At 51.5% G+C, this 13,473-nt stretch overlaps 1 protein-coding gene across 2 annotated transcripts; it reads left to right on the top strand.

Annotated features, from left to right (window-relative positions):
* The first annotated feature begins 486 nt into the window (after positions 1-486).
* Positions 487-13,238, top strand: LOC113960641 (bestrophin-1-like). 2 transcript variants are annotated; one of them, XM_027670299.1, is made up of 10 exons: positions 487-1,933; positions 4,180-4,339; positions 4,887-4,981; positions 5,491-5,724; positions 6,358-6,512; positions 7,485-7,562; positions 8,917-9,069; positions 9,507-9,587; positions 11,091-11,242; positions 11,586-13,238. In XM_027670299.1, exons 2-10 carry the CDS (start codon positions 4,188-4,190, stop codon positions 12,763-12,765), a joined length of 2,280 nt encoding a protein of 759 aa, XP_027526100.1. In that variant the 5' UTR covers positions 487-1,933; positions 4,180-4,187; the 3' UTR covers positions 12,766-13,238. The 2 variants fall into 2 exon arrangements, with proteins under 2 accessions (XP_027526100.1, XP_027526101.1); XM_027670300.1 differs by lacking the exon at positions 487-1,933 and having other exon boundaries at positions 4,066-4,339.
* Positions 13,239-13,473: the final 235 nt, after the last annotated feature.

The following is a 13,473-nucleotide window of genomic DNA, read 5'->3' as shown; positions in this document are numbered from 1 at the left end:
ACAAAAGCACTGAGGGTCACTGAATCCTCTTCAAACATTCCTGGCCAGCTCAAATCTCTGGGTAAATCCTGTCCTTGCAAAACAGCACCTCCTCAGATACTTCCCGCTTTATCTTTTTTTTTTTTAATTACGTCAGATTCCAGGGAAGAATGCTATTTTGAGAGACATCCCTGATGCCAGCTGCCTCTGTGTCTATCTCACCACTGAAACTGGACCCACTGTCCCAAAAAACACTTATTCTCCAGGAGACAGCAAGGAGGGCACCGTGCCATTCCCAAACAGCTGCTGCTAACTCAGCACAGAGAGTGGCCCTCTGGCATTCCCAAAACAGGGATTCAATTCCCACCACAGTAATAATTCAGTTTCTGTAACATTGAGAAAATGAGGATGATTCCAAGGCTGTGAGGCTGAGGAGGGATATCAGACCTCCTTGCTTCCTCCTCTGCTTCTGTGCAAGGAATCTTCCTCAAGACCTGCAAGGTCTGAGGCCACAGGGGATATGAAAAGAGATCTAAGCAGGGCTGCCATGCTGGTAGCCTCTCAGTTATTTACTTTAATATTAAATTCCACACATATTTTGTGCTGTCCCAGCAGCAGCTGTGAAGCACACGAGCTGCCAGCTGAGCTGCTCTCAGAGGAGGGCAGCAGAGTCCCCCAGATGCCACCACATCCTTCCACAAACAGCAGGACACTCCGGGGTTTGTTGTTTCATGTCCCCAGGAGCACCCAAACCACTCCCAACAGCACCCTCCCCTTGTCTAGGATCAGCCACAGGAAGGATAAAACTACATTTGGGACAAATTGATCCCAACTGCTGATGTTAAACAAGTGTCAAAGACACAGGCATACAACCAGCACAAGAGAAAGTTGGTTTTTACAGGAGTCCTGGTCTCCAGCTGCTCTTACCTGCATGGATCAGACCTGTGCTCCCTCTCCACAGCATCCCACAGCTGGGTAAATGATGGAAGACTAATTAGTAAGAAAGGATTTTTCATTCAGAGCCTCGTGGAAGGGGAACATACTAAAGACCTAACGGGGGATTGTGGAGGTGGTGGATGAGAAGGATGGTCACAGTTGGGAGGGATGACCTGGGAGCAGAAAAGGGACCCTGGAGAGACAGAGGGAAGGAGTTTCTGGCTTGGTGGAGATTTCAGGACAGAGGCAAGGACTGGTTTCCCAGGATATCATGCAGGGAAGAGCAGTGAGTCCCCAAGCACTGCTGGAAGAAGCCAGAGGAAGAGAAAGTGAACCCATGGAAAGAGTCTTGGGGAGGCAGTGGCAGAGTGGAAGTCCCCAGCATCCAAACCACAGCTAGAAGAGGTGACAAACTCATCCAGGGACAGCAAGGAGTGACAGAGAAACATCCTGTGAGAGCCAGGCAGAGCATGGACCAGGTGTTTCACCAAGCTAAGGAGCTTCCCCAGGGAAGAGAGGGCTGTGCAGCCCCCTGGGCATGACACATTTTACAGCCTTTGTGGAAAATTCCAGCCCTGCATAATCTCCTGGGGTTCCTGTAAGATTGTGACACGGAGAAAGGGACCAAACAGGAAAGAATTAGAGGAAAAATGCCTCTCTCCTGGCAGCCACCATGGCTGTGCCAGGAGTTAGCAGCAGCGGAGCAGCCAGCCCTGCCTCCCCCTCCTCCGGCCGCCTCTATAAACACGCAGGGCTTACTCAGAAGATTAGGAGGGAACAGGGCAAAAGACAACAGAGTCTCTTTTGTAATGAGGAAGGATTACAGCATCAAGTGACCGGCTGCAGCTCCCAAGTGGGTCTCAGGCTCCTTAGCACACCGTGTCGGGCAGGTTCAATCCCCCCATGAGCCAAGGGGGCACGAGGAGGCGGGCGGTGGCGTGGGCCACAAAGGACCCAGCGAGGACACGTGCGGCACCAAACCTCCACTGCCTCCGGCGCGGCAAAGGAGCCCATGACTGTGAGTATCCCGTCCTCCTGAGAGCAGGCAGATTCCTTCTGAGACCTTCCTGCCTTCCTGTGACCTCCTGTCACTCCATCCCTCTGCTCTGTCCCCTTGTTCTCCAGCTCTGTGGTACCTGCTTGTGTCTGTTTGCTGTATCACATGGTGGGTGATGCACCTGGTGTTGCAGAATCCTGGTTGCTGTGGGTTCCCACACTCTGATTAGTGGCAGTGGACCGCCAGGTGCAGTGGTTAGTCCGGAGGGATGAGGCAGGTGAATGCAGGCAGTGGCAGGCAGCAGTGCCGTGCAGGGGATGGCTCTTCCTCCCCATACTGACTCAGGTGTGCCACTGAGTCACCTCCCACCTCAACCCCAAATGGTATTTGGAGCGTGGCAGCTGCCCAGTGACATCCCTGGGCAGTCCCATGCAGGCTGGCAGGTGGGCAGGGATGTGCCTTAACTATTCTGGGCTGGAGGGAAAAGCACCAGGGAAAAAAACATATCCCATGCGGGGGCAGAACTGCACAGAGGTGGGTGACATCCATTATTTACATGGACAAGAGCTGAAGTTTTCCTTCTTTGGTAAAAAGTGAATGTGTATCTGAATTACGCAACAAAGAGTCTCCCTGGGCTCTTTCAAGACCCAAAGCATAGAGAAAACAGCTTTGTGAAAGCAGCCCCCCCAAATTTATGGGTTTATGGGCATACATTTCTTTTCCATACACCCCATGTATGCAGTCTCTGGGGCAGTTAAAACTCACTCTTCCAAGTCCTGTGCACAGAAATCCGTATGGGAATGGCACAGATTTGCACGAGGATTTAGTGAAACGTGCATTTGTGCAGCTGGGGACAGGGACCAGCTCTGCTCGTCCACATAACCCATGAGAGGGGACTCAGGGACCTGAGTTACCAGAGGGAAACTCAAAGGAGGAGCAGCACCAAAAAGCCAAAGCCAGGAAAAAGATATTGTTTGGTTGAAGTAGCCAAAAAGCCCAGACTTTGCTGTTTTTCTTCACAGTAGCAGCTCACTGGAACTCCAGTTGTCCCCACCTGGGTGCAGATTTTTCACTGAGATGTTTAAATGAGGAACATGGGCACAAACTTATCTGCCTTCAGGTGCTGCTGCAAGGTGTGAATTGTCCCTTGAAGTTTTTCATTGTCTCCATCATTCAGGGGAGAGCCCAAGGCACCATAATTACTAACATTGTTACCTCTGTTAAAAAGCAATGCCTGTGTAACACTCTGGTGACATGTTAAGATTTAGAAATACCAATAGTTTCACACTGGGTAATTATAAACCAAGGGGATCATTCACCAACCTGCCTGGCATGGATTACACCAGTGTTTTGGTGGGGGTTTTTTGTTTGTTGTGGTTTTTTTTACAAATTCAGATTTATATGAAAGTGAGTCTGATTTTATTACTCGATGATAAAGAAATATTTATCCATGTTAGACTAGAATTCCAATGAGGATGCTGCATGACTGGGAAGCATTTCAGGAGCCTGAATGCCTTTTTTTATCCAGTGTGATTTATTGTGCAACATATGGTGGAAGGAGAGGGGAGGTGGAGCTGCTGGAATTTGGGCTCTGTGAGCCTGGCCGAACTCCATCCCGCAGATCTCTAACAGGGAAGGCTGTTCTGCCTGCAGGACTAGGACCAGCAGAGTCCAGATATGGCCCTCAGACCAAATTTAAAGACAGCAATTCTTGTTGAGTACCTTCATCTGGATCAGTCCTAAGAAATCTCTACTTTCTGGGGTTTTTGACTTCCTTTGGGTTGAATTTTTTTGCCAGCAGCGTTCCAGGAAGATGCTTCCCAACATTTTACAGAAACATATTTGAAACAAATAGTATAACAAAAAAAAATGTAATGGGATAAGCAACTGTGGAGTTTGTGAACCTGACACTTAACCTTACACCAGTGTTTTGTGGGAAGGGGGTGGGACGTGGGCTCTGTCCTCTCCAGCCAACCAGCCCCACTTGAATGCTGACAATCAAGCACTAGAAATCCAGAGCTCCACCAGAAAATACATCCTCTGTCACTGTAACCATCTCATGTGCATCTCAAGGACGGGAAAGATGGCAAATTAATTGCTTACGACCGATTTCCTCCTGGTTGTCTGTGTCACTGACTTCACCTTACCTGGCTTTGGATCTCAACTGTTTCTTGCTGTCTTTCTCTCTTTCTCCTCTTTCCTTCCATCTTGCTTGGCTCCTCCTTCTGTTCAAGCTTCAACACGTCCTCCTTTTGTGTGTGCCACAGGACCTGTGATGACAGTGACATACACCAACCGTGTGGCCGACGCCCGCCTGGGCACCTTCTCCCAGCTGCTGCTCCAATGGAAAGGGAGTATCTACAAACTGCTCTACTCAGAGTTCCTGATTTTCATCTCACTCTACTTCACCATCAGCCTTATCTACAGGTGAGCACCTTACACCCTGACACCAACATAGCCTGTCCTGGAGCAGGACAGCAGAGCAACATGGGATTGGGACAGGGATGCTGGACAGACACTCATCAGCCTCTGTTTGCAGGAGGAGAGGAAAAAGTGGAGGAGAAAAAAAAAGCTGAAAGAAAAGGGAGGGAGGATGGGGGAAGGAAAGGAAGCAGTTTTAAGAGGCAGGAACTCAGGGGAGAGCACAGCTTGGGACTGACGTTTTCCAGGACATTAAGTGAACTGCAGTGCACTTCCAAGCTCCGTGTCAGACCCTTGGTACCACACATTGTTCTCCTGAGCGAGGAAAATAAAGGTGGTCCCTGACATCAGGCTGCATTACTTACCACACAGTTCTCTGGCCTCTGGACTGGTCAGTAGGGTATTTTGGGAATGTGGGCTGATGTCCCAGGCTCACAGGGGCTGTTCACCCACAGACTCCCCATCCTTGGCTTCCCTTGCCACACTCAGCCCAGCAGGTCCAACAAGGCCCAGACTCTTCTCTGAGGCTGCTGCTTCTGTTTGTCCCTTTTAGGCTGATCCTGAGCGAGAGCCAAAGGCTGATGTTTGAGAAGCTGGCACTGTACTGCAACAGCTACGCTGAGCTAATCCCTGTATCCTTCGTGCTGGGTAAGGAGCTCTGCCTGAGATCACACAGGGAGGGGAACGGGACAGCGTTTCTTCTCCCTGGTTTGATAGAGATTGTAAATTTCTTTAGGAAGAAATTCTTTGTTGTTTAGGAAAAAATTCTTCCCTGTGAGGGTGGTGAGGCCCTGACACAGGTTGCCCAGAGAAGCTGTGGTTGCCCCATCCCTAGAAGCATTCAAGGCCAGGTTGGATGGAGCTCTGGAGCAACCTGGTTTAGTGGAAGGTGTCCCTGTCCATGGAACAAGACGAACTTAAGGGCTCTTCCAACCCAAACAATTCTGTGATTCTATGAAACAAACCATGAAACCCAGACTCTTTTTAGCCCGAAGGTCTGAATTCCCCTCTGGTTATTCCTGCACCCATCCCTGTATGAGCACTAGAAGAAAAGAAGAGGAGAAGAGCAGAGCTTCCTACTCCCTTATGGTGCCTAATTTGCTCAGCTTCCTTCTCCCACTCCTTTGGGATGCCTAATTTGCTCAGCTCCCCTCCAGGTTTCTACGTGGCGCTGGTGGTGTCCCGCTGGTGGGCTCAGTACGAGAGCATCCCGTGGCCTGACCGGATCATGAACCTGGTGTCCTGCAATGTGGACGGGGAGGATGAGTACGGGAGGCTCCTGCGGCGCACCCTGATGCGCTACAGCAACCTAGTCAGCGTGCTGATTCTGCGCTCAGTCAGCACTGCCGTCTACAAGCGCTTCCCCAGCATGGAGCACGTCGTGAGGGCAGGTCAGCCCTGGCAACACCACCTGGCTGCTATTTTTGGGGCAGAGAGCCTTGGGAAAGGCCTCCTGACCTTCAGGTTGGAGGTGGGATAGTGCTGCAGTCTGCTGAGTGTCTGCAGCAGGCAACAGTTTTCCACAGCGGGTGGGAATTGGAGCCTCAGATCTCCAAACTTAACTGCTGGGCTCCCTGAATCCTCTTTGGGAGGATGCTCCTGAAGGTACAACGTTTCCCAGTCTGCCCAAAGGGAGAGGTCTGCACCTGCCCCCATTATCTGGGTTCCCTTTGCGATCCAGAGAGAGAAACAGGCACGCTAGGACACATGTTATGCCGTTCCAAACAAATAGCCGTGGGCATTAGGCAGTTGTACCCTCAGCAGTACTATGATCTGATCAGATGTGCTGCAGACAGCCAAAGTGAAATCCCATAAATCCCACCTCTCAAACCTCTATGACTCAAAATTTTAACTATGAGACTTATGCTCCTTCCGCATGTCTCCCAGAGTTCTGAGCACCTGAGTCTTTCCCATGGTTTTAAGGAGAGCTGAGGCCACCACCTGAAATGTTTTCATTTTAGACCAGATCAGTTCCTTTCGGCCCTTTGTGGCCATCCCTTTTCCATTTACTGTCTTCCACACAGGCCTCATGACACCAGAAGAGCACAAGAAGTTTGAGAGCTTGAATTCCCCCCACAACAAGTTTTGGATCCCATGCGTGTGGTTCTCCAATCTGGCTGTGAAGGCAAGGAATGACGGGAGGATCCGGGACAGTGTGCTGCTCCAAGGAATCCTGAATGTGAGTGACAGAGACAATAGGCAACTGTGGGAGATCCTGGGGATCCCCGGGGATGTTCCATTAACTTTGGTGGGAAATGCTCCCAGTGCCACACTCCAGCTGGTGACAGAACAGAGCTTTCCATGGCCTACTGACATGGCAGCACTGTCACATATATTTGAGGAGAGGGCTATGTGACATCTTTCTCAAATATGGGACTGGGAGGAACCATTGGACTCACCTTTAGTTGTGGGAATAGGAAGTATCCATCTCTGATCAGCCTTGACATGCTCCAGGGCAGGCAACAGCAGTAGCCAGTGGAGGTCTCTAGGATACAGCTGGAGAGCCACAAGAGAGCAGGTATCTGGAAGAGATCAGAAGAGGTCAAAAAAATCCCCAACAATGAAGGTCCTTTAGAAAACTTTGCTATTGAAAACCCTTTGATAGTCCTGGGCAGCAGGCCATGCTCCGCAGGCAAGACCTGGCAACAATCCCTGCCCAGCTGCATAGAAAAAGACTCTGGAGCAGCTCATCCTTCTTGGTATTCATGTGCAGAGAAAGTCACGTGGTTTCTGTTGTCTGAAGTGGGATTCATCTGCCCAGAGAGAGAGATCTCCCTCTGGCATACTTATCTATAGGCAGGAGAGAGAAATGGATACTCCTGAGACATCCTTTTGCCTCTCCTGTTGGCTGCTCATTTTGTGAGGAGATAAACTGCTAGGAAGTGAGTTAGGAAGGGATCTTGGGCTCAGGCAGAGACACCCAGGCAGCAAGGAGTTCCTCCAGGGATGTGTGAGATCCTGCTGGTGCTCTGCTGGGCTAGAGCTGGGCACCACGGGAACAGGAGTCCTGACTGAGCCTCCCTTTCAAAGGAGGTGCCAGCAGGAGGGAATGGGCTGGAGCAATGGGGGACAGTAATTCCAGAGAGGCTCTGTGTCCTCAGCAAGGAGATGCAAAGTTATTCTGACAGGCCATTCCTTTTCCCCACTGCAGGAGCTCAACACCCTGCGCAGCCAGTGTGGGAGACTCTATGGATACGACTGGATCAGCATCCCCCTGGTCTATACCCAGGTGAGAAGGGATCCCCACACCTTCTGCTCCACCACCTGCCTATGCACATCCCCATTTACATCCTTACCTAGAATCCTGCAATGGTTTGCATCAGAAGGGACCTTAAAGCTCATCTTTTAAAGTTCCACCCCCCTGCCATGGGCACCCTCTGAGTAAAGAATTTCTTCCTAACATCTAATCTAAACCTGCCCTCTGTCAGTTTAAAACCTTTGCCCCTTGTTCTGTCACTATCTGTCCATATAAAAGGTCCCTCTCCCTCCTTTCTCTAAGTCCCTTAAGGTACTGGAAGGCCTCAGTCTCCCCAAAACCTTCTCATCTCCAGGCTGAACAACCTGTAGAAGAGGTGCTCCATACCTGCCTCACACATGGACCATGCAGGATACTCTTGAATCCCTCATCCCCACCTATACATATCTCTTTTCCATAGGTACCTCAGCAGCACACATCCATCCCAGCCTCATCTCCTTAACTTGGACACATCCATCTCTATAGACACACCCCTGTCCGGGGGGAACTAACTCCAACATGTGCCACACAGGTACATGGAAAACACAGGGACCACAGACCCACTCCCTGCACCAGTTTGCAGGGCACACATTCCAGACAGGGAGCTCCAGGGGAGTTGTGCCACAGGTTTGAGTGAGCTCTGTGTGTGTCCTCAGCTATTTAACAGCCCAGGCAGACACTTGGGCACCAACTTGCCCCTTTGTCTCCTATAATCCAGCTACTCGGATAACACTGATGCCCTCCACTGTGAAATAGGAGCTGCTGAAGGTTAATGGGGAACACCTTGGGAAAGTATGTTCTTGTTTTGAACCCCCTTGCTTGTATCAAGAGAGTCTCAGTTACTGTTAATTGGAAAAGGGGAAGTTTCCAGTCCCGTGGTTATAGAGAAAAGCACAAAGCTCAGCATAGCCTGAGATCCAGGCAAGCAAGCAGGCAAATAGAAAAAAGGCTCAGCATGAGGAGCAGGAAAGAAGGAGCTAATAGGGCTGCCAGGGTTCCCTTCCAGACTTGGAAGCAGCTTCCCAGCTTGGACTGAGCCACGAGACAGCTTTCAGTCCATCCAGGATGTCATGTGCTTCCTTCTGCCACTGCCCTGTGACACCTACACAGATCTCATTCCAGGGACAGCATGGAATGACATACAGTTCATGCAACAACTAAAGGGAATATTTAAAGCTTTCTGATGTGGGAATGCATCCCCTGCAAAACAGCAGCCTGTCATAAGTGAATCCAAGACTTTCCGAAGGCTGCAGAGCCAGAATCTGGCTTTGGAGATGTGTGGGGCGGAACTGAAGGGAGATGCTGGGAACTCACGCTCCCCTGGTGTGTCCCTTGGCATCTTTCCCAGGTGGTGACCGTGGCTGTTTACAGCTTCTTCCTGGCCTGTCTGATTGGGAGGCAGTTCCTAGATCCAGAAAAAGCATATCCTGGCCATGAACTGGATCTCTTCGTGCCTGTCTTTACATTTTTGCAGTTCTTCTTCTACGCTGGCTGGTTAAAGGTAAGTCCAGGAAAATACGTCTGGAGCTGGAATATGACTCAGCCAAGGGTTTTTCCCCATGTGAGCTCACCAGGGACCCAGCTGTGTGTTCTTTGATCTGTGCACAACAACAGGAAGCCAAGGGGAGGCTGAGGGAATTACCTTCTAATTTTTCAAGTGTGTCACCCTGGAGACCAGCTGCACCTTTCCTAAGTTTTTGGTTCTGACTAGTTTGGGGAAAAGAGAGGCACTAGGCTGCAGGAGGGCTGTTACTGTGTGTGCCAGTGTCTCCCAGCCACTGGCGAGCCTCCCCTTTTAACCCTCCCCTTTTTGGGAGGAGCAGCCTTTCTAGGAATTCAAGGGACATCACACTTGCCCCTGCCCCACAGGCCTTCTCCCTGCAGGGAAAGGGGCAGGTATGACCATGGTGACCTTTGCTGTGTGCTCTCCACATGCAGGTGGCCGAGCAACTCATCAACCCTTTTGGGGAGGACGATGACGACTTTGAAGCCAACTGGCTCATCGACAGGAACCTGCAGGTAAAGGGAAGGAAGATCCTCCCACCCTGTCAGTGCAGTCACCAAGTTCTCCTGCAAAACCTCTGCCCCCACCTCCCTGCCTGTGAGGGGATGGAGAGACAGTCCCTCCACAGCCATGGGGACAGCCCCGGCTCCAGAAAGGGTGTGGGGCAAGAGCCCTAACAGGAAGGCCCTCACCTGTTTTCCACACCAAGGAATTTGGGGCTTTGGGCTTATCTTTGTACACAGAGACCAACAGCAGCTTCAGTCCGTGTTCTGGCACATGGCATGAATGCAGGCTGCTGATTTCAGGCCCTCATTGCCTTTGAATGACACATTATTCCTGTTTCCATCTTTATTACCCTATATCTATCTAAAACAACCTCCTCTGCTTTCTTCTGTGCAACAACTCCACACCTCCAGCCCTTCATAAGACTGAGCCCATCTGTCCTAGTGAGCCTGCTCCTTTTTCTATCTCCTTCAGCATCATTTTCATTACAATTAGTCAAATCTCTATGTGAATCAAATCTCTGTGTTGATTTGCTGGAAGGCAGGAGAGCACTTCAGAGGGACCTGGGCAAGCTGGAGAGAGTCTGATTCCAACGGGATGAGGTTCAACAAGGCCAAGTGCCGGGTCCTGCACTTTGGCCACAACAACCCCCTGCAGTGCTACAGGCTGGGGACAGAGTGGCTGGAGAGCAGCCAGGCAGGAAGGGACTTGGGAGTGTGGATGGACAGGGAGCTGAACATGAGCCAGAGTGTGCCCAGGTGGCCAAGAGGGCCAATGGATCCTGGCCTGGATCAGGAACAGTGTGGCAGCAGGACCAGGGAGGTGATTCTTCCCCTGGACTCAGTGCTGGTGAGGCCACCCCTGGAGTGCTGTGTCCAGCTCTGGGCCCCTCAGTTCAGGAAGGACATTGAGGGGCTCGAGCAGGTCCAGAGAAGAGCAATGAGGCTGGTGAAGGGACTCGAGCACAAGTGCTGTGAGGAGAGGCTGAGGGAACTGGGGCTGTTCAGCCTGGAGAAGAGGAGGCTCAGAGAAGACCTCCTCACTCTCTACAACTCCCTGACAGGAGGGGGGGAGCCAGGTGGGAGTTGGTCTCTTCTCCCAGGAACCAGCAGTAGGACAAGAGGGCTCGGTCTTAAGCTGTGCCAGGGGAGGTTTAGGTTGGATATTAGGAAGAAATTTTTTACAGAGAGAATAATCAAACATTGGAATGGGCTGCCCAGGGAAGTGGTGGATTCACCATCCCTGGAGGTTTTTAAGGTGAGACTGGATGTGGCATCAGTGCCATGGGCTGGGAACCACGGCGGGGTTGGATCAAGAGTTGGACTTGATGATCTCAGAGGTCTTTTCTGGTCTGTTCTGTGATTCTGTGAAAAACAACCCAAGTGACAGGAAACCACAGCAACCTCAGCCACTTGCCCCACTTCCGTGCTACACTGCTTCCTCCTGCCCTGCATCCCTTAATCTACAGAAAAGAGGCTGCTCACCTTGTGTGACATTCCTGCTGTCTTCTGCAGGTCTCCCTCATGGCAGTGGATGAGATGCATCAGGATTTACCAATCCTGGAGAAGGACCTCTACTGGAATGAGCCTGATCCCCAGCCACCCTACACAGCAGCCACCGCTGAGTACAAACGCCCATCGTTCCTTGGCTCCACTTTTGATATCAGGTCAGTGCAGGGTGTACAACAGTCCACAGCTACACCTAGATCAGGTCTTCAGTAGGATATTACACCTGAGGAGCAAGAATGGGTAGTAATATCTTTCTCCATAGTCTGTGAAATCTTGCTCTAAGAGCCCTTTAGGCTCACGCAAAGACAACAGCCAACATCCTCCATGGAAAAGGATGACTCTGACCTCTTTTTCCCCACTCACCTGTACTGTGAGCATCCCTGCTTTGGGGGGGCTAACACATTTAATAGCAGTACAGGGAGAGGCCTGCCAGTGGCAGCAGCGGCAACGCAAACGCCCTCCCTTTGTGGCTGCATAACAGCTCTGCTTTGCCTTTCCCAGCATGCAGAAAGAAGAGATGGAGTTCCAGCCCCTGGAGCAGATCAAGGAGAACGAGGAAGCCAACCACTCCACACCGTTACTGGGACACCTGGGCCGCCTCCTGGGCGTCCAGTCACCAAACTTCTCCAGGTCCTCCTCCCGGATGAACCTGCTGCGCAGGCGAGGAGACCCCGCATCGCCCTTCTCCCACTACACCTACCAAGACATGGGGAAGTCAGGAAGCCCTTGTGGCATCAATCAGCCAAAGGGAGACTCCCAGGAGCAGTGGGACAGCGAAGATGGAAAACTAAGGGAGTTTGATGCCTTCATGTCAACCCCCTTCTATGAGAGACCCGGTTTCTACAGCGCTCCCCAGACACCCATCAGCTCCATCCCCATGATTTTCCCTTCCAGACGCCAAGGCCGGAAGAAACCACCTGCTCTCTCCAGCATCGCTGCCTGCTCAACTTCCCTGAGGGATGTCATTGTCAATGCCTCCCCTTCCAGGGCCAGTGATGTCTACAAGAGCCAGAGCTCCCTGGGCTCAGCTGCCAAGGAAACCTTCGTCTGGCCAACAGATCGGAGCAAAGGTCCCGACTCCACAGCTGTGACAGTGGAAGAGGAAAAGAACAACTCCAGGGAAGTTGCCACCACAGGAAGCCCAGGAGCACAGTCCACAGCATCCGACAGCCCAAAATTCCCCTTCCTGGCAGAGTCCCCTGACCAGGAGAAGCAGGGCAGCTACAAGAGCCTGAAGGGCTTGAAAGCTTCACAGCCACCCTGGCTAACCCTGGAGAACACAGCATCAGCTCCTCCCAACTCAGAGCATTCCGGTGCCTTTCACACCCCCAGTAACAAAACCCCCGGGGGCAGCACCTCCCTTTGCTTCTCCTTCACTCCCGTGACCTCTCCAGCCCTGGAGAGGTCCCACAAGGGGAACCTGGGCCCCGACGCTCACAGCCTGAGCTTGGAAGACGCAGCCAGCGCTCCAGACCAGCATCCAGAGGTTTCCAGGAACACAAGAGACACTGGGAATGGAAGCACTAACCCACCCCCTACAAAAGAGCCAAGAAGAGCAGAGAGTCCGTCCCCCAATGACTCCGGAATCTCCCTGGCTGAAGGTGACTTCGTGGGGCTGATGGAGGTGATCATGGAGGCCAGTGAGATCCCAGGTGAGGAGCAGATGGACCAGTACAGCTAAAGGAGACAAGGTTCCATAGGATACCTTCCTTATCCTCACACCTGGCACTCACCTGAACAGAAGGGCAGTGCTGGACATGCAGCTAGAGCCCAGCCTAGGCTAAAACCAGCACTAAGGACACGCTACTCCTGGTTTTGGTACCAGAGTGAGCTCAACTTCTGGTGCAACAACAAAACCACCAAAACCCCAATTTTTAGCCAAAACCCAAGACTCTGAGTGTTAAGTATTGCTGATATCTCAGCAGGCACCAGCCAAGTGTAGCCCAAAACAGGAGTATGGTTAATACAGATACTTACTTCCCTCCTCCTCACAGCAGAAGTAGAACTTGAGCTTACAAGCCTCAGGCAGGACTTGCACTACTTCAGGGAAAGTAAGGGACTGAAGGAAGTCACATTATTACTGATGCAGACCCACAGTGCTTCTTCCAGTCCTGTCTTAGCTCTTTTCCAGTACTGGGAAAGTACTGGAGTAAGACAGGGTGTCTATACCAGCACAGGCAGCTGCAGTACCTGCCCCCACATTGCTTCCTTCTGAAGTTCCAGATCACCCCTGCCACAGATTTGAGTGCTCAGAGAAATGTGGATGGTAGCCCACACCACTCAGCTGAGCTTTACTGCCCACCCTCAGAAAATAAAAGCAAGGCTCAAGCCCAGGACCATCGTTTCATTTCCTCATTTTAGTTCCCATGCAACGGGAATTTAGAGAAAC

The sequence above is a fragment of the Neopelma chrysocephalum genome, unplaced genomic scaffold, assembly GCF_003984885.1.
Source record: "Neopelma chrysocephalum unplaced genomic scaffold, ASM398488v2 Primary Assembly neopelma1_96825, whole genome shotgun sequence".
Lineage (NCBI taxonomy): Eukaryota > Metazoa > Chordata > Aves > Passeriformes > Pipridae > Neopelma > Neopelma chrysocephalum.
This window is presented reverse-complemented; position numbering and strand designations above follow the sequence as displayed.